Here is a 24,324-nt window from a genome sequence, read left to right as displayed (position 1 = left end):
ACTTTGCTATTCACTTGGTGGTCACCCAACGGCATTAATGGTATCAAGGCCTTTGGGGGGATTTATTTCACTGTGCTGATGTGGATGTGCTGCTGTCGCCCAATTTCACCCGTTTCTGCTTCAGAATTCCCTACTAAGGACATGACTGCCGGTCTCTGTGCTCTGCCTTTGACCAGTCTTTGGCAGCTTAGAAGAAAACTCTTGTCCTAAGAGCAGAAACAGTCACTCTTACACCTAGGTCCTGGCCCATTTCACTGGGTGGCAAGGCTGCTGCAAAGTGCCACCCACAGGGTCCTTGGGTTACAATGGGCATTATGACTGTGGATGGTGCCAGGGGTGACCTGAGAGGTGACTGCTACAGTGGGTTTGACAAGAAATCCATCTCTCACTGATTTGGAGACAATAAGTTTGGGGAATCTTTTGCTAAATTTTCCATTAAGTAGTACCAGGAATGTGCTTCCTAGCAGCCTGAATGTCTACACATGAAGACGTATAGACATCCTGATGGCATCGAATGATGGCATCAGCATCCTGACCTGAGCACCTCTGCATGGACTTCCTCATTGGCCTCTGCTCTGCTCTTGTCTGTAATGCTTGTTCTGAGCATCCACGAGCTCAAAGATTCTTCCACTCAGTAGCTCCAGCGACTCCTTCCAGATTTGCTCTTTGTAATAAAAATAATGTCTGCTAACCTGTCTTTCTTTAAATGAAGATACATGTTTGTTTAGAGCTCTCTAGGGGACCATTCCATTATGGCAACAAAGACCAGCACCCAGTGGAGAATGCCTGGGCAGCAGAAGCAGGAGGCTTTCTGTTCCCACTTCCCTCAGGAAGGAAAGAGGTCACTTTATTTTTAAACAGTGAAAACATAACTTGGAAAACATGCCATACTGTGTTGGAATAAACCTTCAAGGATTTGGGGAAATGCTCTCAATTTCTAGTGAGGAATCAGATCCTAGAGCCATATCCTTGACTCTCTTAGCTAGAGTCCAGAGAACTGATGGAGAAACACTGATCTCCTGTGCTCAGTTCATGACCGTCCCATATGGCATTCTCTGAGCTGATGTCTAACCACTGTAAACACCGATGGGAAGCATGCCTAACCTGACTTTCCTTGAGTGAAGATGCATCAGAATTCTAACCAAATGTCAGGAGAACACACTGCTTCACGATTTCAAAGGACACACACATAGAGAATATTTAAAATTTCAAGTTTTTTAGAAAATATTTAGCAATAATTAATTATTCTAATAAGAAGTTATCTATAGTAGGTTGACTTTGGTAGGAGGTCTAACCTCAGATTTATTGTTGCAATTGTAAGATATGTAACCTATTAGACATCAAAGTTTCACTGGAGAAAATATTCAATAACCCCCAAATGGGAAAGTTTTTTTCCTGTAAGAACTTGGCCCAGGGTATGCAAGTTATAGCCAGCTCTATTTGTCATCTTACAAACTTTGTTATGTCAGAACTAAATCTCAACTGTGCTCTACTACAAACCAAGAGCAATATAGGCTATTTATCTACCCCAACAAGAATATTCTGGGAATTCATCAATTTCCCAATGTTAGCATACTATATTATTAGCATCACACAAATATAAATTTGATTATAGCAATTTAGAATTTTTATTTTTGCTTTACACAAAGAAAAACAAGTCTCCCAGAATCTCCACAATAACCATCCTTTCAACTGGACTAGAATTCCAGTCATGGAGCTCTCTCGGCTTCTCCCACTAAACATGCAGCTGAACAGCGCTTTCCTGGGGGCATGGGAGAGGACAGGGCGCAGATAGCTAGAGCGTTCTCATCCCAGTAGCCCTCTCCCTATGCTGTTAGCTCTTCTCACACATCAGGAAGAACCCACCTATGCATCTAAAGCTTTCATCCATGGCACATTTTTCTTCTCTTTTGAGACAGAGTCTTAGGTAGCCAGGCTGGGTCTGAAACTCACTATGCACTCTAAGGCTAGCCTTGAACTCCCTACCTCCATTTCCTGGATGCTGGGATTCCTGACATGCACCTGGAAAGGACATGACTTTTTTCTTTTCTGTCATAGTATTGAGAAAAGTAACTAACACTTCTATTTACTTTTTATTTATAATATCTAGTATGGTATAAATGTTAGGTAAATATAGTATGGAGGATAAGGAAAATGCACACATCAGATGCGGTTCCCCCTCCTTCATTCATCAACCTCTTGTCCCCACCTTTCCTGTCTGGACTTCTCCCTCTTCCATCCCCTTTCATATCATATATTCCTCTGCCTTCCCCACAACCCTTTTTAAAGCTCCCTTTTCTGTCTCATGGTGACACATGCAAAGAACATTCTCTCCCTCTAGAGCAGGTACCTGCTCTTTGTGGAGACCACTACGGAGCAGGGATGCCTGATAGCATGACTGTGCTTTTAATGAATGGCAGATTCTTTTTAGAGCTGACCTAGATGCCTTCGAAGTTAAGCAAAGAAAAGGGGGAAGAAGCATCTAGAACACACATCTGATTGGCAGAGACAATCTTCTAAGGCTATTTGACTGAAGCATAATAGCCACTGTGATATTAATGGACTTAGTTTAAAAAATTAGCTAAATCCGATCCTGCCCCGGACTTCCCGTCTGGACAAGAGGTATGTGCCTGGGCTCAGCCTAGGCCCCATCCCTGGGCACCAGCCATTCCGGGGAAGACCTGCCCAATTTGCCCTCAGGTTCTGGCCATTTGGCAGGATCCCTTCTACCCATACTGGGAAAGCTCCCCTTCTCCAAGACCCCCGGCAGACCCTGCAATCTCCATGCCCTGCCCCCATGCCCATCCGCCTGAGACCCCAGCCACTTCCTGAGACTTAGAGACCTGCCCCCAGCTCCCATCCTGCCCCCAACTTCCTGTCTGGACAAGAGACTTCCCATTTGGACAAGAGAGCTCCCATCTGGACAAGAGAGAAAGACTTCCTGAATCTGTCAGCTCTGTCTGGACCAAGTGCACTGATAAGACCAAGAACGAACCACAAGGAGATGGGCAGACGTCAAGGCAGAAGTACATACAACAAAATGAAAAAATCCAAATTAGCTAAATCCAAATTAATGAGATTACTTTACAAATATTTTCAACATATTTCATTAAAAAGAGCACCTTTTCCTAAGAAGTGGTTCAAAAAATAATTCCAGTAGCTAGATATAAAGGTTGGTTGAGAGGTAGATGATAAATAATAGATATATTTAGAAATATTTTAGGGTTATAAAGTGAGTCATTACAGTGGAAATTGAAAACTAGCTTGATTTTGTTTTTAGGTAATAATTTTCTCCTTATTAATAAGACTGAAAGGCAATTTTAGCCCATAGTTACAGGAGCTCTGCAGAACCCAGAACACATTGATCTCTATGTGTCCAATTTGTCTTCCTCGTCACTCCTTGTCCATTGGAGAAATGATCACATTGTTTAGAAGTGGCAACTGCCAACATATGTGGAGTCCTCCATATGAACAAGGCAGCTTTTTGCACCAACCCAGCCTACTTCTTGAAGTTTCTGTGCTCAGAAGGACCACTAAAATGTGACAGAAGTAGACGGCCAAGACTTCCTTTTGTGGCTCTTTCTGAGCTTTCTGGAGTTAGGATACAATTCACACTGTCCTAAAGAGAGAAAGAATGCTGTCAAAGTGGAAATCCCAGACATCATTTTAATGGTATCTCTTCATGGTCTATCAACCTCAAATCTATAGCCTTGCTCCAGAGAGAAATACAAACTGAGGATGCAGACATGCAGTATTTTGTAACAATGTGTAAAATAAGATTATATATATATATATATATATATAGTTTTAGGGTCACTCTTAGGATATATCACTAATGTGTGAAAATCACCTCCCAGCGGCTTGTTTATGTTTTTAGGCTGTGGTGATTCTATTAGATGCCCTATCCCGAACTCTCTCACTGCTCTTATTTTAAAAGGATTCCTTAGCATAAAAAGAAAACAATGCATTTGGAGAAACATGCCTTCCTCTCTTCCACCCCACTGTTCTGTTGGCCCCAGTAGCTACTCAATGACCCCCTCTCTGACCTCTCAAATGCTTACTTAAAGTTCATTTCTGGCTTCCCCTCCTCTCTGGTGGATGGGGCTGTGGATGCTTCCAGGCTCTGGCTCCTCATCCCCTGCTGGATCCTCACAAAGCAGCCTCTCAGCTCTGCCCATCCTCAAATTTCATTTTGAATAAAAGTCTGTAACGGGTTTCTGTCCCTAAATCATGTTATCCACCAGAGTCATTTACCTTTCTTCTGGAGCAGCCGATGCCACGGTGCTGAGCTTTGCTGCTGTGACCCCACTCAGTGGGACCAAATGCATCATTTCTGGCCCTAGACACATGCATTTCCATATCATCTCACAAGCTGTAGAACTGGTTCTGCAAGGTGAGCTGTTTCCCTTCTTCCACTTTTGCTCACTCAATGACAGCGTGCACATAAATGACATGAATGGGACCACAGATGAATGAGATGGTTAACACTTTAGGAAAGGAATTCTTTACAGGACTCTTTGCAGAACTGTCTATAGGATATTCTGCAGTTGTTTCCAAAGGCTGACCTAGTGATCACTCTGGCCTCAGTAAGTAAGACCCAGTCAGGAGATTGTTGAACATAAATATTGGTGGGCTCCACCCCTAGAGTTCTGAGTAACTATGTCTGGGGCTCAGGAGGAGCCACTGATACTGTGTAAATCATTCTCAACTGCTTGAGTAAAAGCCCCATAACCACATATATAACAGCACGTGGTTGCCAAATTTTCAACCCACATGCAGTGATTAATATGTTTTGAGAGAATTATGAGAAGTGCAAGTTCTGATGGGAGAAAGGATGAAGGCCAAGTGTCACCCTGCCTATTCTCCAACTATCTCTAACTATGCATCAACAAGATGTGAGATTGCCTCTTCCTTCCTCTCCTTCCCCAGTCCCCTTCAGAACACATCTAGTTCTTAGACAGCCAGATCCTTGAAATGATCAGTCTGCACTAAAGTGGGGGGCATTTACTTAGTTGACATTTTATTTACCCCCAATTCAAAAATGAAATGTAGTAGGAATGATGAAGAATGGCTTAGAATGAAGAAGGAGGAGGAGGAAGAGGAGGAAGAGGTTCTCAAGCAACTCTTTCTTCTTGAGGCCAAATCATTTATTTCCCTCCATAGAAATAAGAACATATCAAAGAGATGGAAGCCACAACCTACTTACACTGTGATGCCTAAAAACTTTTTTTTTTAGGTACAAATTGTTCTGGTTATGTTTTTGTATACTTGACACAAACTAGAGTCATCCAGGAAGAAGGACCGTTGACTGAGAGACCCTCTCTGTCAGATTGACATGTTTGTAGGGGAATTTTCTTGATTGCTAATGATGTAGGAGGACCCAGCCCTTTGCAAGGAGTGCTATCCCTCGGCAGGTGGGTCTAGGATGTATAAGAGAGGTAGATGAGCACGCCAGAAGAAGTGAGCCAGTAAGCAGCCTTCCTCCATTGTCTGTCTCAGTTCTTGCCTCCAAGATCTTGCCTTGAGTTCCTACCCTGGCTTTCCAGATAATGGCTTTAACTTGTAAGCCAAATAAACCCATTCCTCTCCAGGTTGCTTTCATTCATGGTGTCTATCACAGCAATAGGAAGCAAAGTAAGACACAAACCTATGAATACATCTGCAGTATTCTCCTCACCTCCATGCCACCTTGGACTTCACTTATCTGTCATTGTCAACCTGTTCTAAGAGAGTATGTTCTCATGAAGGAATCATTGGAAGTTGTCCTTCTTACCCGCAAAGGGCTTCCTATTCCCATGATTGCACCTAATTCCACAACATGCTATAGAATAGCCAATGCTGGCTATGGAAATGTAGCTAACTAATTGATATTGAGATGTGAATCTAAGTGAGAAATGGGTACCAGATTTAATGACCTAGAGTAGAAAAGGAGAGGAAAACGTTTCATTAGTGATGTTGTTATTGATTAGTAATTGTTTGTATTAAGGCAATGGTTCAAACTCGGGTTTGATAAGATCGATTATTAACATTAATTTTTATCTGCTTTTTTGTTTTCTTCAAGAGTGGCTCTCAGAATTTCAAAGTCACGCATGAGTCCTGCAGTTCATTTGCATCGTCTGGTGCTGCTCCAGGTGAAGTGCAGCATTCTGCCTCCCACCACAGAGCTTGTTTCTCGGGCACCTCCGGTCTCTCTCTTGAATTAGTCCATCTACTTCTCATCTGAGCACACCCAAAGGAAACCTCCTCACCTCATTTTAAGGTCTGCAACTCTACCACAGGCTTGAAATGTTCCTAGCCACCATGCTGATCCCTCTTTTATTTCAATAGAATTTCACTTCCTTCCTCTTCCATGAAATCTCACATTTTTCAACAAAGACAATACATCTGCCTATTACTAACTTTCTAAATATTCCAGATTGGACACATAGTTGGTGGTGTTATTTCTGATTATTAATGAACACTATTTTATTCTTCCATTCAACAGCATTCACTGGACACCTCCTGGAGGTCAGGTATGGTGAGAGTCATTGGGGATACGTAATAATGTCAGCACGCAGCCCTAAGATGATGTGTGGAATGACATCAGTAGGAACATATGCACTTAACCAATGCTCTCCTGCCTTCAGACCCAGGAGGTTTCTCTGCTTGCAAACACCTTCCGTGGAAGGATTTAAATGCAATGCTCATATAACACTCATTTTCCGGCTTGGAACTTGAAACCATTTGACTCCATATTGAACATTTCCCTTCTCCTATACTTTGTATATTGCCTTATGTTTCCCTGGCTACCTCAAAAACTCCATTTGTCTTTCTATTTTCCATTTCTTTGCTAACCTAGAATTAAACACTCTGTGTCTGTTCGTGTGTGTGTGTGTGTGTGTGTGTGTGTGTGTGTGTGTGTGTGTGTGTTACTCTTTGTAGTTAGGGTCTTAGTGGGAGAATTTAAACACAATTGTGTTGAGTTTTATTTGAGTGTAAACAAAATCATAAGTCACTGTAAAAACCCATCTCTAGAGAAAAATCTCAAAAGAGGCCTTGACTCTATATGACTAATGTGGTCAGTATCTTAGTAAACGTTCTCTGATAAATTTCAGATTAAACACTTAGCTCAAGCCAGTGGTCACTTGGGGAGCCTCTCATCACAAAAATCTGTACCTGGGGCTGTGCTTACCTTGAGTGGAATAAGCTGTTGTCTACATAAAGGAAGCACCACAATGCCTGACTATCTCCCCATGAAAGAATTATTAAAGATTATCTTTTTAGATGCAACATGAATTTCAGTTCCACATGCTAGATTGGAAATGAATGCTTGTCTTTAGATTTCTTCAAAGCTTACTAAAATGAACCTGTGCAGACCTTGTGTACGCTGTCACAGTCTCTGTGTTCATACGTATATCGGTCTTTCTGTTTTAATTACAACTACTGCAAGAATAAGCTTCTCTGACGTGGGTTGAGCAAGGCACTGATCTGTTGGTATAGCAATATGTCATTAAGAGTCATTTTATTGCTTTGTTCCTTTATCAAGAATAATAGTAACAGATTTTCCCTGAGGGACGATGACCTATCTAGTCTCAGGTTCTTAGTCACTTTAGCAGGGTAAGGTATGGGCTCCATCTCAAAGAGTGTCTTAAGTCCAAACAAAGAGCAATTGGTTACACCCATAACATGTGTGTCCTGATTGCAGCAGGACATCTTATAAATGCGGGTTGCAGATGTAGGTCACAGGATTTGTAGCTAGGTGACATTGGTGATTAATTTTTTCCTTTGGAGGCATGCAAAGTAACTTCCAGCACCAGGAATATTAGCCAGCAGGGGTGAAGCTTTTAGTTGCACACCAGCTTGAGTTCCCCATGTTTAAAGGCAGAAGTAAGCTGTGTCTTCAAAAATAGGGCCTTACCACTTAATCTGCACAGGTTCAAAACATATAGAGTCCCATGAAGGAGAAGGAGAGGTAGACACAGTCCCATCTCTAATCAAGAAAGTATTTACAATTGATACCTTCTCAAAAAGGGAAAATCAATTTTTTTCACATCTTCGGTCTTTTTAAAAAATTTTTTACTTTATGTGCATTGGTGTTGTGCCGTGGGCGTCAGTCCCCTGGGACTGGAGTTACAGGCAGTTGTGAGCTGCCACGTGGGTGCTGGGAATTGAACCTGAGTCCTCTGGAAGAGCAGCCAGTAACCTTAACTACTAAGCCATCTCTCTAATCCCTCAATTTTTTTTCAATAGGGTGCCACTGGGTATATCAACCACACTCTAGGGAAGACACCATGGTCAGGAGTAGTCATTGGCCAACACAAAACAGACTTTATGTTTTTTGTGCGTAGTTTTTGTTTTCCTTTGGTATTTTTGTTTTTTTTATGTTGATTTTTATTTTGAGAGAGAGAGAGAAAGAGAGAGAGAGAGAATATGAAGTTGGATGAGGAGGGGGTGGGAAGGATCTTGGTGGAGTTGAAATGTAAATAATATATGATCAAAATACATTGTCTGAAGAAAAATTGTAAAGAAAAGAAAGCTTACTAAAGTGGCAGCATGCACATTCTGGTTCTATTTGTTTAGATCTGTTTCTTCTTTTTTCCTCATTCCTGTTCAAATATGAAAGGGCTGATCCCTGCAAAGCTTCTGTGCCTCCCAGGATACCATGAGTCAAGAAGATGCAGTGTAGGGAACTAAAGGTATTAAGAAGAAAGAAACCAAATGGTCCATCCCCCCAACCCACAGCCTCGGGCCACACTCCTGTTTTCCTCGGGTACAGGATCTGTTGGTGGCTGGTTCTCTTCTGAGGCTCCATCTGCTCTAGACAGGCCAGCCACATTTCCACCACGATTGCCAGGATGATTGTCCCCCCTCCCCCCTTTGTTTAGCCAATCTGGGTTGTGGCTGTCCTGCTAATCTCTGGGTTGCCTCATAGACTTCTGTTGGATCCTACACAGGTCTAGAATCTGAGCAACTAATTCCTTGCATTAAATTTCCTTTGTTTTGAATACTCAGAGTGGGTGTATACTCCTGGTTGGGCTCTGACTAATAGAGTTAGTAGAAGAATTATAAATGAGTGCAAACCCGTAAGGACAAATAAGATAGAACCAGAAATAGCTGTAGCTGTGCAACATCAATGCATTTTTCCCTGCATAGCTTTGGAGCCTGTCCCGGAACTCACTCTGTAGCCCAGGCTGGCCTCGCACTCAGAGATTCACCTGCCTCTGCCTTCCGAGTGCTGGGGTTGAAGGTGTGCAACACCACTGCCCGGCTATCCATACACTTTTTGTACAACACAAATGAACAGAGGAAATGGACGGAGGGCAGTATTAGTAGAGCAGGGAGGGCCACATGCAAAGTAACTGAGGCAGGAGACACCAGCAAAGGGCCTTGGGAGCCCTTTGGAAAATCAGAAACCATGGATGGTATGAAATGTGGCCGGAGAAAGTGGAGGATTTCTTGGAAGTGCATATATGTCTCCTTGCTCACCTCACTGAACACTTGCTCACCTTACTGCCTGAAGACTGAACAGCTCCAGATGTGGAGCAGCAAAGTGGTCCTATACTAAAAATACGGTAATGGGGTGACCTTCTTCCTTGTTTGCCATACACAACCTTGGGTAAAAGATGAATTAGAAGTACTGCCTAAGAAAAACGCCAGATGATTATCAATAAGCCCACCTTAAACAAACACAACCATGGCATTTGTAGAAAACAATAAAGAAATGTACCGAAGCACCTTGGAAGACATACTAATTAGCAACAACATATAGAGTACTGACGAATGAAAGAGAAAGGACTGGACTGTAGGAAAAGAAGCCATCAAGTATTTCTTGGTTCAGCAGTAAACAACAACTGCATTGCCAAACAGATGATCAGTGATGGTAATGAGGTAGACTTTCATCAAGGAGGGCGAAGGGTGTGAGTGTTGTGAATAATATTTAAAACTGATAAATTAGGACAGCACGTTGAAATTTTTTCCAAGTCTTTTCTATTCCTCTCTCCAAGTCTCTGTAAGTTGCTGGCAAACCTTGATATGTATTGGTGTGCCGCTGCACAATTCCAATCACCACTTTCATTGGAAGTGATGGTACCCCCTACTCCATCTGTCGTCTGTCTATCTGAGTCTCTTCTTCATGTAAGGATAAAAATCATATGGAATTTGCCTCTCCCTCCCCATTTGGCATAACTTCACCATGGCTAATTATATCTGCAGAGACCCTATTTCCAAAGGTCACTTTTTGAAATTCCATGAGAGACACAGATGGAAGCACTATTGAAGCCAATGCAATCAGGAGAGGCATAATGTTTAGAAATGTGGGAGTGGATTTTAAAAGAAGCTAAAAGTCAAAGGTGTTTTCACATCTGGAAAGGGAACTGGTATGTGTAAGTGGATGATGTGTCTTCGTATGAGCCTGGGAATGGACATGAATGCCTGCAGCATATTGATCCCTAGATTCTCCCTGTCAAAGGGGAGGACCATACTTCTACTTCTGGTTGGGTAGGCATGGTAAAATGAGTAGTTCTGAACCATAAGTCTCAGCTGAAACAGCCTGAGACTATTGAACTTTACACTTCCTGCCACATGGAGGGGAAAACAGACTGAGGCAGAGTTTCTGTCAGCCTGAATGACTTCAGTGAGCTCTGTGTACCGTTAGTGTGTCCTTTATGAATGGGGTTAATGTCCTTATAGCTTTGATTCCAAGGTGGTATCTTGCTTCTTTCACCACGCGAGCACCCAATGATAAGGTACTGTCTATGAATGAGGAAATAGGCCTTCACCAGATACCAGATACAGAACCTGTGGGGAAAACGAAATCTGTAGAAGCCAGTTCCCGTAACTGAAAGATTTCTTTTGATTACAAGGACCCCGTTTATAGAATTTAATTACAGCAGCACAAATGGGCTATTGTATGTATCTACTCATATTGGACATAAGGTGGGTATGAGGAAAAGATTCTTTGCTGTAATCTCCTGAGATCCAGGCTTGTTACAACCTAACCTATCTTGACAGACATAAGACTTAGAGTATGATTTGAATTTTATACAGTGCACACCTACTGTTTTGATGAATCAAGAGGTGAATGAGATTCACTTAAGAAATAAGACATGAACCCACCAAGCACTGGCTGTTTCAGCGGGCTGCTTTGTAATTGTGTGCCCTCTAAGGGCAGTGAACTCTAAGTTGTTATGGGCATTGGGCACAAGTGTACACGTCTACACTGTCGTTTTCAGGCTTTTCTCTGCTTTCCTTTGGTATCATGGATTGAAGAGTGGTACACTGAATTCATCTTGAATTGTGGATATAGCTTGCTTCCCACATTATCCCATGTAAAAAGATTTGCTTCATTAAGTCTAGTCTTTTATTTCTGACCTTTATCTGTGTCTAATCCTTTCCTTCCCTGAATGAAGAAGAAAGGATTATAAAAACTTACTTTCCAATTCTTTCTTCAAAAAGACTTTTTCCTCTCTGTAAATGATCCATTGTGTTTTACTTGGTATAAATTTATACCTATTTCAAAATGTTTTGTTCTAGATTTCCTATTGCCTTGGAGTATTTGCTGTAAAGAATGAAGCATAACCATTATATTGTCCCAGTTGGTTCTGGTAGATTGACTTCATCCTGTAGATAAATTCATAATTCATTTGCACATCTGGTTATGAACATATCCTAGGTGCTGGCCTTTAATTCCTAATACAAATAGTTATTCTATATATGATTAATCCATTATTTTAGTAGCTGGATTCTGATTTTCATTGATATCAACCTTTGTATATAGTCATTATAGGGAAAATGCAGCCACATTATAGGTGAAAATCAAGTTAAAATAAATACTTTGAAAGTTTTTGAATTTGTAGACGATCCCAAAAAGTGCCACCAGACTGAACATAAATTACACATTTGGAAGGTGCCATTCTTATTAGCCAAGAAATTGGTATATCTAAGTTTATCCTGAGGGAATAACACATAATTCAAAACCAAGATATAATGTAATCCCCCAAATCCTTTATTTCCTATACACTGGTAGGTTATATTGAAAGCAGAAGTTTACTTGGGTTCAGTCACTGATTTTGTAGCAAGAAAAACCTCATAGGTGGATCTCTGTACTTCTCTCAGAAGGAAAAATACAGTCATCTTAAGAAAGCATTCGAACTGAAAATGTCAGTAAATGTTTCCAAAAAGATAGCTTTGAGAACCTTCATGCCCAGGTGGCATGCATTCACTAGGCTTCTACGCAGAATTCCAATTTTCCTTTCTAATTTGTAATTCTCAAAAAACTTTTATTGAAAAACAAAGTTGGCCAGGCGGTGGTGGCGCACGCCTTTAATCCCAGCACTTGGGAGGCAGAGCCAGGCGGATCTCTGTGAGTTCGAGGCCAGCCTGGGCTACCAAGTGAGTTCCAGGAAAAGGCGCAAAGCTACACAGAGAAACCCTGTCTCAAAAAACCAAAAAAAAAAAAAAAAAAAAAAAAAAAAAAAAAAAAAAAAAAAAAAAAAGAAAAACAAAGTCACCTCTTAACCTTTAAGAAAGGAAGTCGTCTCCCCCAGACTATAACAGTGAAGCACCACCCAGCATTCTCATCTGTTCCTCTCCAGTGACTATCTTGTTAGCGGCTTAGTGTTAAGTTCTACAAATCGCACATAGTTCATTCCTGTTGCAAAAGGAGTTCTACATATATAGGTCCTAGACTGTGAATAGGGTGTTTATTCAGTACATTTTCTATTGTTGTACATTTCAGCTGCCAATCCACTGTCCAATTCTCTCCTTCAGGACACCTGCAAGGGTGATGTATCCCTCTCTCTTCAAGGTAGGCAAGGGTACCTGTAGCAGGCTTTCTTTTGGGCCCCCAACCAGCTCCCAAATCATGACATGGAAACCCATTATTAATTATGAATGCTCGGCTTTATCTTATAATTGTCCCACCAGCTCTTATAACTTAATTTGACCTGTTTCTTTTCATCTATGTTTTGCCTTGGGCCATTTTACCTTTCTTTCATTCTGTATGTCCTACTTTTCCTGCTTCTTCCATGTCTGTCTGTCTGGCAGCTGCCTGGCTGGCCCTGGGCATCTCCCTGTCTTTCTCACTCATCTCTCTTCTCTTCCTCAAGCCTAGATTCCTCCTACCACTTCTCTCTGCCCCCCCCCCAGCCCTGCCTATCCCTCTACTGCCTAGCTATTGACCATTCAGCTTTTTATTAGACCAATCAGATGCCTTAGGTAGGCAAGGTCCAACAGCAACACATCTTTACATAATTAAACAAATGCAGCATAAACAAATGTAACACACCTTTACATAGTTAAAATGATATTCTGTAACATAAACAAATGTAACACATCTTTACATAGTTAAGATAATATTCCACAGTAGCACACAGCCAATTCCAATTAATGAATGTTATGTTCATGGAAGTGCTGATATTTAGCAAAGAATATATAAGGTTATAGTTACTTGGTAAATGTATTTCGAGCAATGCGCAATTCAAATTCATCCCAAGGAAAGGAGATGGCCTTTGAAGTTGACGTTAATGAGATTCTCCACAGGGCCTCAGATCGGGAGATTCAGGAGAGCATGGCTAGCCTGGAACCTGCATGCTAGATACTAAATATGCACCTGTTGAGTAGATGAACGAGGACTGTGGGGACACCTGAGTGATCGTAATTTTAGTATTTTATTTAAATTGTTCTTATTTTTTAAGCTTATTCAAACATAAAAAAAAATCATGCTTTATAAAAAAGAAAATGTATTACTCAGTAAGACTAGTAGTAATAATATGGCTTTCCATAGAATGTTAGAACAATCTAAGGAGAAAAAGTCAGTAGGTTTTGCCTTCTGTTCCTGAAACCCTTGAGGAGATGTTCTAGAGGTCAGTGTCTATCATTTGAGTAACAACGGTGATTTTCTTCTTTTGTTTCATTTTAATGACTTGGAGCTGTTGAATGTTTGTGTTCTGCCATAATTCAAATGTTGGCACTCTAACCAACGATGTGATAGTGTTTGAAAGTAGACAAGGGAGGTGATGGGGTCGCATGAAGTCATAAGTGTTGGCTCCATCTTGATAGAATTAGTGATTTTACAAGAGAAGTAAGAGACCACCTAGCTTCTCTGAGGAGAAGAAGTACCATGCCTGTGAGTCAGGAAGAAGATGGGAGTAAGAATTGAGTGAATCCCAACCTTGATCTTGAACTTTCTAGCTTCCAAAACCATGAGAAAAAAATTGTCTTTTGGTTAAGCTGTGGTATTTGATGATGACAGCATTGAGGTTCAGTCACAAGTCAAATCCTATTGTCTCAACAACTATAAATGTGATACTATTTATATGTGAAAGTCATTTTCCTTTGCTTTCAATCCCCACTCTGTGGTTCTGCAGGGGCTGGCTCAATGGCCTGATGGGGGAGGTTACCTGCCACTAAGGCTGATGATCTGAATTTGATTCTTAGAACTCACACAGTGGAAAGAGAAAACCCAATCCCATAAATTGTCCACTGAATTCCGCAAGTGAGTCTTGGCACTCACATAATACACGTGCGCGCGCGTGCGCGCGCCCACACACACACACACACACACACACACACACACACACTCAGACACACACAAACTAAATGTTAAGAAAATTAGAATTCCTTTGGGTAAATCAAATAAAATGTCCATAAAACGAGCAGTCTGACTCATCAAGTAATTCCCAACCAAGGAAGCAATGATTTGTGCAAATACAAAATCAGTGTCGCAACACTTGCTAGTAGGCTCCAACATAAGCTGGTGTTCTTAGGTTTTACGTAATGCAAATATATGGAAACATTCTATACACTAAAAACATCTAGTTTCAAAAAGATAAAGTTCAATAATTTTGCCATAGTTTTAACTTTTAAAAATGTTCTCTAATTTTCCCCAGGGAAGAAGAGCTTACCAGTTGGTATCCAATACCAAGTGGTCATATCTGAAAACATACACGCAAGTAACATCATATAGTCTGAGAAAGTTGTATTTATGCATTTAGAAACACACACACACACATATACAACAACAATAACAAAACAAAACAACGACAAAAAATGAAAGAAAAAGAGTCCATGAATTTGGAGGTGACCATGGTGGAGGAGTGCATGGCGAAGTTTTGAGGGGGGAAAGTGAAGGGGAAATGATTATATTATAAGCTCAAAAAGGAAAAAGAAAACATTTTAAAGAAAAAAACCCACCTCCCAAAAATGCTCTACAGTGATTATATTAAACCTCATAGCCTTGTTATTTTTGGTTCTGCTTTTTTACTTTGTTTTCATTCTTGGTAGATAGATTTAACACGTTGTTCTAGGTTTTCTCTTTCCTTATAAGCAGAAGCCTTTTCATGGAAATACAACATTTGCATTGGCAAAGAGTTTTAGGGATAAATTCTTTAACCGTCATTTAAAAAGCTCACCTGAAATAAAAATTCTGACTATTAGACAGCAATCTGTTATGTGCAGTGCCAAATGAAAAGCTGCTGTCATAATCCACTAGATAATGTTTAGTTTTTACACCAATTTGGTAAATTTACCTCATGTACCAGTACACCACAAATCATACCTTCCACTTGCCAGGTGACAGCGGTAAACACTGCATACCTTCAGACGACCTTTCTCCAAAGATGCTTCTCACTGTTCACGGTTTATATGTCAAATGGTACTTTCTTTGAAAAGCACATTTAGATGCCATTATAGGGAGAAGCTACCGGCCTGGGACAAGTTCTAGCATTTAGTGTTCTGACAGATCTTAACTTGGACATCAGCCAAAGTCAATAAAACTTGTTCATGCAGAACCTTACCTGGTTTTCACCACGTCCAGAGGGTGCATCAGGCAAATTTCTGTAAGACCTGAAAGATGATAAAGAAAATGCCAATGAATACACAGATACATATTGATTTCCAAAATTTAAGATTAAAATAAAGAATTTAGATGAAGGGGGAATGGGTTTGGGGGAGAGGGGAGGTGGCGGGGAGCTGAGAGGACTGGAGGGAGGGGAAACTGTGGTTGAGATGAATTATGTGGGAGAAGAATCTATTTTCAATAAATAATAATAAAGGGAATTTAGAACTTTGAACAGAACAGCTAGGGGAAGTGGCTAGTTACTAAATAATTTTATTTCAGTAGGAGAAAGATGTGACCAAGTATTTTCTTATTACTCTGGCAGGAAGGTGGGCTATGGGGAAAATCAGATTACAGTTACAACTAATGAAACAGAAGTTCTGTATCCCAACCCAGCTGCAGATAAGTGTAGGTAGAAGGTAAAAGGGGAGGAGTTTGAGTTCCTCCACTGACATGGCAAAACCTAAGGCTTGGCTCGAACATCACAAAACTAAGGTGGCTATGACTCTTGGTTGAAAAAGCAGTTGTGAGAATCCTACATATCATTAGCTTAATAGAGGATAACTATTAACTTTACGTTGTGTGCCACAAGTTTATGGACAAGGTAATTGAAGCTGAACATACAAGGTTAAATCACTCTCCTAAGCTGCCACAAATAGTAAAGCTTTTCTCGTGTGTGTGTGTGTGTGTGTGTGTGTGTGTGTGTGTGTGTGTGTACACCTGCATGCATGAATATCATAGAGTGCATGTGGAGATCAGAGAACAATTTAAATGAATCAGTTTTCTCTTTCTACTCTGTGGGTTCGAATCCAACCCAGTTCTTCGGGCTTTGGTGCCAAGAGCCTTTGCACTCTGAGCCGATGTCTGGCTTAGTTTCGGATAAGACACAGATGAATGTGAATTTTCAAGTAAGGATAAGTGTGTGGGTAACCTTAAAAGTTGAACAGGTGCACCAATATTGTCTTGGGTAATTCCTCTTTATTAATAAAGGGAAATCCTTGCATTCATATTCATGGGAACTGTGCATAGACACGTTCCTGTGTATAACTATGGGACAAGGCAGGGAGCTAAAGTACGGTCAAACTCCAATTGAACTAGTTTGCAAATGCAGTAAGTGTACTGCTACCTACAAATACGATACTGTTGTGTGGCCTCTGGGAAAACGAGCTGAGTACTTACAACTTCCATTTATACAGAGAGGGATGATGCTTGCCCATGAGCAGTTGTACATGCCTGTGACAACATATTCTGATGACCATCGCTATGTAGAGGTAAAATAACTGCTGTGATTACTGTTACTGTAGCTCTTACAATTACCACCGTTGTTTATATAACTGCTAAACTAAACTACTTACACTACTTCTACTGCCACATGCTGGTAATTTATAATCTAGCAGTTTTCTCACAAGAGAAATCTTTTTTTTTTCCTGCAGTTTCATCTGTAAGAAGCTATGTCTTCTCCTAATTGTTATGATCACAGGTTTTTAACAATCATGGCTTCCCAAAGAAGAGAAAGAACAGGCATCAGGCGCAGCAGGGCTGCAAGGCATAGTGACAAGGCCTATGGGACAAGCCTTTATCTTTATTAATAAAGTTGAATTACTCAGGAGAGTCCTGGTGCATCTTGTAATGTTCCCACATGGCTACCCTTGCTTGAAAATTCACATTCATCTGGAAGAGTAAGGTAACCAGAATTCTTTCCCTGGTTCCTCTAAAGAATAGTTATTTATCCATGGGGTTATACATTTCCTACTTGCAAATGGAAGGATTAACTGCTCTGGAATAAATTCGAGATCTCAAACTCTAGGTTCTCTTGTTCTTGAATTCAACTCACATGTGTATATATGCATCCATATAACTTATAGTTCAAATTTAAGGTTTGTTAATTAGGATAAAGCCACAATCCAATATATAAAACTGACCCTGGAAACTCAACATTTAAGACATCATTGTGGTGGTGGTAGTGGTGCATGCCTTTAATCCTAGCATTCACTAGGCAGAGGCAGGTGGATTTTCTGTGAGCTAGAGCCCAGCCTGGTGTATAAAGTGAGTTCCAGGACAGCCAGAGAGGTTACACAGAGAAACTATGTCTCAAAAAACCAAAACCAAAACCAAAACCCAAAAAACAACAACAAAAAAATAAGACAGTATTGTTTCCAAGCACTACTATAGCCATCAATGCTTCTCTCACTCTCTTGACATTAGAGGAAAAAAAAATGCTAAATACCAATCAGCACCATATGGTATATTACTCAAAAAGTTTACTAAAAGAACCAACAACCCCAACCACTAATTAGAATTAATAGCAGAACTTGGAAAATCAGTTTACATGAATGTAAAATCATTTTCTTATTTGCAAAATTGTTCTACTTTCCTGTAGACCATATCTTATAATTTTGTAGTTAAGCTATTTTCTAATCTCTAGTTTTCATCAACTTCCATGTATTCATCCAGCAGTTTCACATTGGTCGCCCCCTGTGTGTCCAGCATTGAGGATAGAGCCTAGCAAAGAGAACAGACACTTAAGAACAAATAATGATACACAGGAGGAGGTGTGGCCCTGAGTTGACAGAAACACCTCATAGAAAGGTCCCCAGTAAGATAACATGAGGAATAGAGGATAGGCACTATGTACACACACACACACACACACACACACACACACACACACACACACACACGGAGAAGGAGGCAGATTGCTTAAGACTTATGGTAGCTTAGTGTTGAAGGTGGATATAAAGTGGTGAGAGATGATACTGAAAATTGTAGATTATGGAAATGTAGGATCATTTCTAGGCATTTGTACTTCATTCCATAGGATATGATGAGAGGAGTCATCCCAGACAGTAGATGGTTCCTGCAGAGGGTGTAAGGAGTCGGTGGAGGAAGGAAGTGAGCCAGGCCATGGTGGTCGGGAGAATCTTGCAGCCTGACTGACTAGCAGCCAGAGTGTTTCTTTATTTATACAGCATTTAGTAAGTGGGGATACATTCATGATGTTCCAAAACATAGATCATATCATTTCTGTTTTTGGACATGTGTTTCACTTCCGATTGCCCATCTTTTAGTCATCATTAATAAACTATGACAAAACAGAATTACCATTTCAAATCATTTCCCCTCATTTTGACATCATTAATAAACAGTTATCATTCTTACTCATTAACCCCATAACCCAATTTTTGAGAACCTAGAGGCATATATATGACAGCCTGTTCTCAGGCTGGTAGCTTTGGTTACTTTAAGTACACTAGACCAAAAAAAAATCTTCAACCACCCTGGGCATTTTGCCATGTCTCAATCAGTGTATTATTAACTCTTAGTGTCAGAGTGCCCAGGAAAATCCTCAGGCCAAAGCTGCTGCAGTTATTACTCAAATTCTGGCATAATACAATCAATGTTCACATTTATATCTTTATAGAATTTGTCTGTATATCTAATCCTGGCATTCTGTTGTTGTTCCTTGGTCATATGACATTATAGTGGCTCTACATGAGTTAACTTCTGAGAGAGGGAGATTCTGACACCTCATACTTTTATCCTTTTTCCACTCCATACTTTGCTCATCAATATGTCTCTGTCAGAATATGTAGGTCAGAATTATATGTCACATAACTGTCTGAGTGTACAGTGGGAAGAGGCTTGTAATCTGAACTGTGGCCAACTCCTCTAGCCCACTGAATCTTGTTGACCTTTTTGAATTTACTTTGTTTTGATTATCTTGTTCCCGAATATTTACAGGGACAGATGTTTCAAGAAAGTCTCATAGCCTCATGAAGAGACCTCTGGCTTCTTTATGTGTCACAACCTTCAAGTAGATAAGGATGTCTCCCCAAAAGTGGGGGGAATAGTATTTTCAGGACTGTCCTGGGGAAGCTTAGAACCAGCACTCCTGGGAGAAGGCTTAAATGATTCATAAAAAATTTTCCATCAATCCAACACCCCCAAATTATACAAATATTAAAAGTGCCCCAAGTATGTAACAGATGGAGATGAAAACCAAAGGGTGGCATGGCAGCCATCATGTGGCTCAGCTCTGCTGGAGCTTTGTTAAGCAGCTGTGCTGGCTTTATGACTTCTGCCATTCCATTCAGATATGGCTGTGCCAATAAGAGGAGGCAATAAATGGACTTTTAAAATTACCTTGTCGGATATATGCCTGTTAGGCTGTCTCTAACATATTCCATGTTCACTGAAGACATTCCAACAGATTTTAAGAGGCGTGAGAGCAGTCCAAGGCTATGTGCTGCTAGTGATATAACTACGTGCACTTCTAATCTTGTTGCTACCAATCACATTTATTCACAGGCCAGCAAATGGTTCTGATGTCCTTCCATTTCACCCTTTGGTCACCAGTTTTCCAGCAAAGCACCAGTTGTCAACGAAGCATTGACATCATGGTGTTCTACCACTTCTAAGTACGTGAGGGGGTTAATCTCAATGCCAGTTTTATTGGATTTAGAATTTCCATAGAAATATAGGTCTGGTTGTGTCTGTGGAGGTGTTTCTTGAAAGGTCAAACTAAGGAGGGAAAACTTATCTCTAATATGGACCTCGCTATTCCATAGGCTGGGATCCAGGATTGCACAAAAAGGAGAATGTGAACTGAGCATCAGTGTTTACTGTCCTCCTTTTGACTATGGATGCAGTGCGACCAACTGCTCATCCTCCTACCACCATGACTCCAGCAAGGTCAACCGCATCCCTTTGCAACTTTTAAGGCAAAACCAACTCTTCCTCCCTAGTTGCTCTTATAAGGTATTTTGACAAGGCATTCTGTAAATGTTTGGGGGAACTATTATAATTCACAGGAGTCAATGTTCATTCATGAAACTACCTACCAATTTGTGACTTGGACAACAGAAAAAAAATGTGGCTTAAATTGCCAAATGTAACATATTTGGTCCAGAATATCAGTTTTTTTTAATTTTTATCAAAACAGGTGACCATAGACTTCAAATTAGTAACAGCATATACATTAATTAGAGAAAACATGCACATTGGAAATGATATGGGGGTTGTAGAACTGTTATCAGAATTCACAGTTTAATCTAGATTCCCTAGAGCTGGAGGAATGCTGGCTGTCCTTCACTGAGCAGCTAGGGATTATGAGGCCATGAGAGTAACACAGAAAAAGATTAAGATGATGTGAACTGACCTCAGGGTAGTGAATCCCACCACAGACTTCTTGATATTTTTATTGCCTATTATGAAGTCACAAACTGATTAAGAAGCTAGTGAACTCGGATTTTAATAATTCCTCTTTAAAAATGAAATTTTAACGTAAGAAGGTAACTCAAGTGGCTGGTTCCATTTAGTCTATCCAAATTGCCAATTCAAAACACGTTGATCTCGAGAAAAATTTGTTTTCCTCTCATCAGCCTGACATTTATTAGATGCAGTTATCACAGATGAATACAAAATCAAACAGTTTCATCTCTCTGATAGATGAAAAACTGCTCTGCCAGACAACCACAGAAACACTTTTTTTTTTTCCTGGAGAAAAGTTTGAACATCACAGCATCTGAATGAAGAATGTGAAACCATCCACATAAACCTTGATAATAAAATATTTGGACCAATCCCTTCTTAACAGATGCTTTTTCTAGCCATTTTAAAATTTATATGTTAGTATTTGATCTTGACACTAGAACAACAGTCATTTAGAAATAAAATGTCTTCAAATTGGGCTTATCTAAACAAAGTTTTAGATTATTTGACTCTCCAATTAAAACTTAAACAACCAAACTTGGTGGCATAACCCTTTAATCCCAGCACTCAGGAAGCAGAGGTAGATAGATCTCAGTGAGTTCGAGGCCAGCTTCGTCTATATAGAGATTTTTAAGTCAGTCAGGGCTGCATAGTGCTACATAGTGCTATATAGTACTACATAGTGCTAGAAAATCCTCCTTTAAAAAAAAGGAAGAAAGAGAAAAGAACCTAGATAAACATAAAAACATTCATTTCTGAGTATTACTGTACTTATGAATCCTAAAAAATGATTTATCACAATAAGCAAACTGGACTGGTTATTAAATGTCAGGAGGCAATAAGAATGCTTTTGTAAGCCTAGACACAAAAGCTGAGGACCAATTGTAAATTGACATTGTAAAATGAGCGTATTATAACTGTTTGCAATATTTTGGCAGATTCATGACACCTTAATAGATATGACTACTTCTCTATGATTTAATTGAAATTCTGGCGGATCCTCAAGGATGTGGGCTAACCCCTTGACCTAGTTAGCTTCCGGCTGCTGTGAGAGGACACTGACCGAGAGCAACTTTGGAGAAGAACGTGTTTATTTAGCTCACAGGTTACAGACTGTCACTGAAGGAAGCCAAGGCAGGAACTCAAGGCAGGAACCTGGATTCAGGCACTGAGCAGAGAGAGAGAGAGAGAGAGAGAGAGAGAGAGAGAGAGAGAGAGAGAGAGAGAGAGAGAGAGAGAGAGAGAGAGAGAGAGAGAGAGAGAATGGAGGAATGCTGCTTCTGTCTGCGGAGGATACTACCCATACACGCTGAGTTCCTCTCTTTCAATCAACAATTAGGAAATGCCTCACAGCCATACACAGATGGAGGCAGTTCTTTACTGGAGGGTCTCTCTTTCCAGGTGCGTCAAGTTGAAGAGCAAGATTAGCCACCACATCTCCGAGCCTGTAACTTGTATTTCTGTGAGCAATGTTGCCTTCATTGAACTGGCTCAATTATTGACCTTCACCTGAGCCAATATTCCTGAGAAAGGGCTAACATCCTGCTGTAAACGCTTCTCTCAGTCTTCATCTTTTCTGAGAATCTCCTGGTCCATTCAGTTCCAGCCCCCAAGTGAACATCAGCTCCACTCATTCTCCTCTGACATAACTAAGCCGTTTCTCGTTACCAAGACAATAGCCACACAATGATTATTAATCTTGATTGGTGACAGAACAGTTTCTCTATGCTCAAGTCTTTGGCCCTTTCTTTTTAACTATAGAATGTTTTCTTCCTGTAAGAACACATACACGGGGGCTGGAGAGATGGCTCAGAGGTTAAGAGCACCGACTGCTCTTCCAGAGGTCCTGAGTTCAATTCCCAGCAACCACATGGTGGCTCACAACCATCTGTAATGAGATCTGGCACCCTCCTCTGTATACATAATAAATAAATAAATCTTAAAAAAAAAAAAAAAGAACACATACACTTTGAGAGTACACTTATATTCAGCTCTCAATTTGGGCAAAAATTTTGCCAGATACCCTAAGGACAAAACTTCTTATTCCCTGGTATTCATTCCTTCTTCTAGGCCACTCAGAATGAATGAATGAATGAGGCATTTCCCAGTTCCCCTTGCTGCTAGGTAGTAACATGTGACTAAGGTTAGGCCAACAGGATGTAAGTAAAAGTGGTTTGAGCAACATCTGGAACAGATGTTTTGAAGGCAGGCCTCCTGCTGCTCTACTCATGATCCTTCCCCCCACCCACCCGTTGTAGAATATGCACATGGGGCTGAGGCAGCCATCTTGTAAAAGGCGATTTGGATTATAGCACCCCACAGTAAAGGGAGAAAAAAAAGAAGTTCTTCCTGCCATTTTGGAGTTCCCATTATCTACCTCCATATGTTTGCTTTAGAGAAAAGAATCTATTTTCTTTAAAATGAAGATGAGATGTGGTGGGTTTAATTTTGTCTGACACAGGAGCCTTTTGATGAGTCTCTAGCAGTATCCTGAACTTGTACAGCATTGCTATTGTCTGTATTCTTGCTGATGGATATCTGCAGATAGAGGATACATCTGCCTTGTTTATCTTTCCATCCCCATCACTTTGCACAATGGCAGGTACTCAGTAAGCTCAATAAATATTTGTTGAATAAATAAATTAATGTCGACTGGGGTCTGTGCATATGTCATTATGTTAGCCAATCTTCAAGATAAACTAAACTGGCAGCTCTTTATTATGTATTTATTTCATTAGTTTAAGTTTCATGCACATAAGCAGATAAGGATGGGGAAATAGTTGAAAAATGGTATTAAATAAAGTACAGGAAGTACCTGAATATAGAACTGCAATGGAGATCCCATATCCAGATGCTCTGTTGCTATATCAGTGTAAGTAGGAAACAAGTCAATCAGTGTCCAGTAAACTGACATGTGGCTGTTGAGAGCTGTGAGCCCAAAATCTACCGTACAAAGTGCTAAAGCCCAGTCTGACACAGAACCAAGGGCGGCCTTCAAAGGCCAACCCAGAAGTGACACATTGAGGAGGGCAACATGCATACAGCCATGTTTCAGTGATTGATGTTGCTGCTTACAAATATTTTTAGGTTCTGCATCAACTGTAGTCTCATATGACTACTTACTTTTACTTCACACTGTTGACTCTTGTCGTGTATGTTATAGCAATTATAAACTTAATGATAGAAAATATAAACAAACCTTTAACATTTTTAACTACTCTGTGGTATGTATATTCTTTGCATTTAGGATGTCCTGTTAAAGGGTGTGTGCGTGTGCGTGTGCGTGTATCACCAAGAAA

The 24,324-nt window shown here is 40.4% G+C and overlaps 1 protein-coding gene across 4 annotated transcripts in view; it reads right to left on the bottom strand.

Annotated features, from left to right (window-relative positions):
• Slc25a21 (solute carrier family 25 member 21) overlaps nt 1-24,324 on the bottom strand; it is a 487,380-nt gene that overhangs the window by 189,891 nt on the left and 273,165 nt on the right. For all 4 annotated transcript variants that reach the window (XM_042260592.2, XM_076550619.1, XM_042260590.2 and 1 more), the window contains exon 2: nt 15,774-15,822. In XM_042260592.2, coding sequence (XP_042116526.1) covers nt 15,774-15,822 — 49 coding nt within the window. The remainder of the gene's footprint in view (nt 1-15,773; nt 15,823-24,324) is intronic.

The sequence above is a fragment of the Peromyscus maniculatus genome, chromosome 14 (assembly GCF_049852395.1).
Source record: "Peromyscus maniculatus bairdii isolate BWxNUB_F1_BW_parent chromosome 14, HU_Pman_BW_mat_3.1, whole genome shotgun sequence".
NCBI classification, from domain to species: domain Eukaryota; kingdom Metazoa; phylum Chordata; class Mammalia; order Rodentia; family Cricetidae; genus Peromyscus; species Peromyscus maniculatus.
Note: the sequence above shows the minus strand (reverse complement) of the source record. Positions and strands in the feature narration are given on the sequence as shown.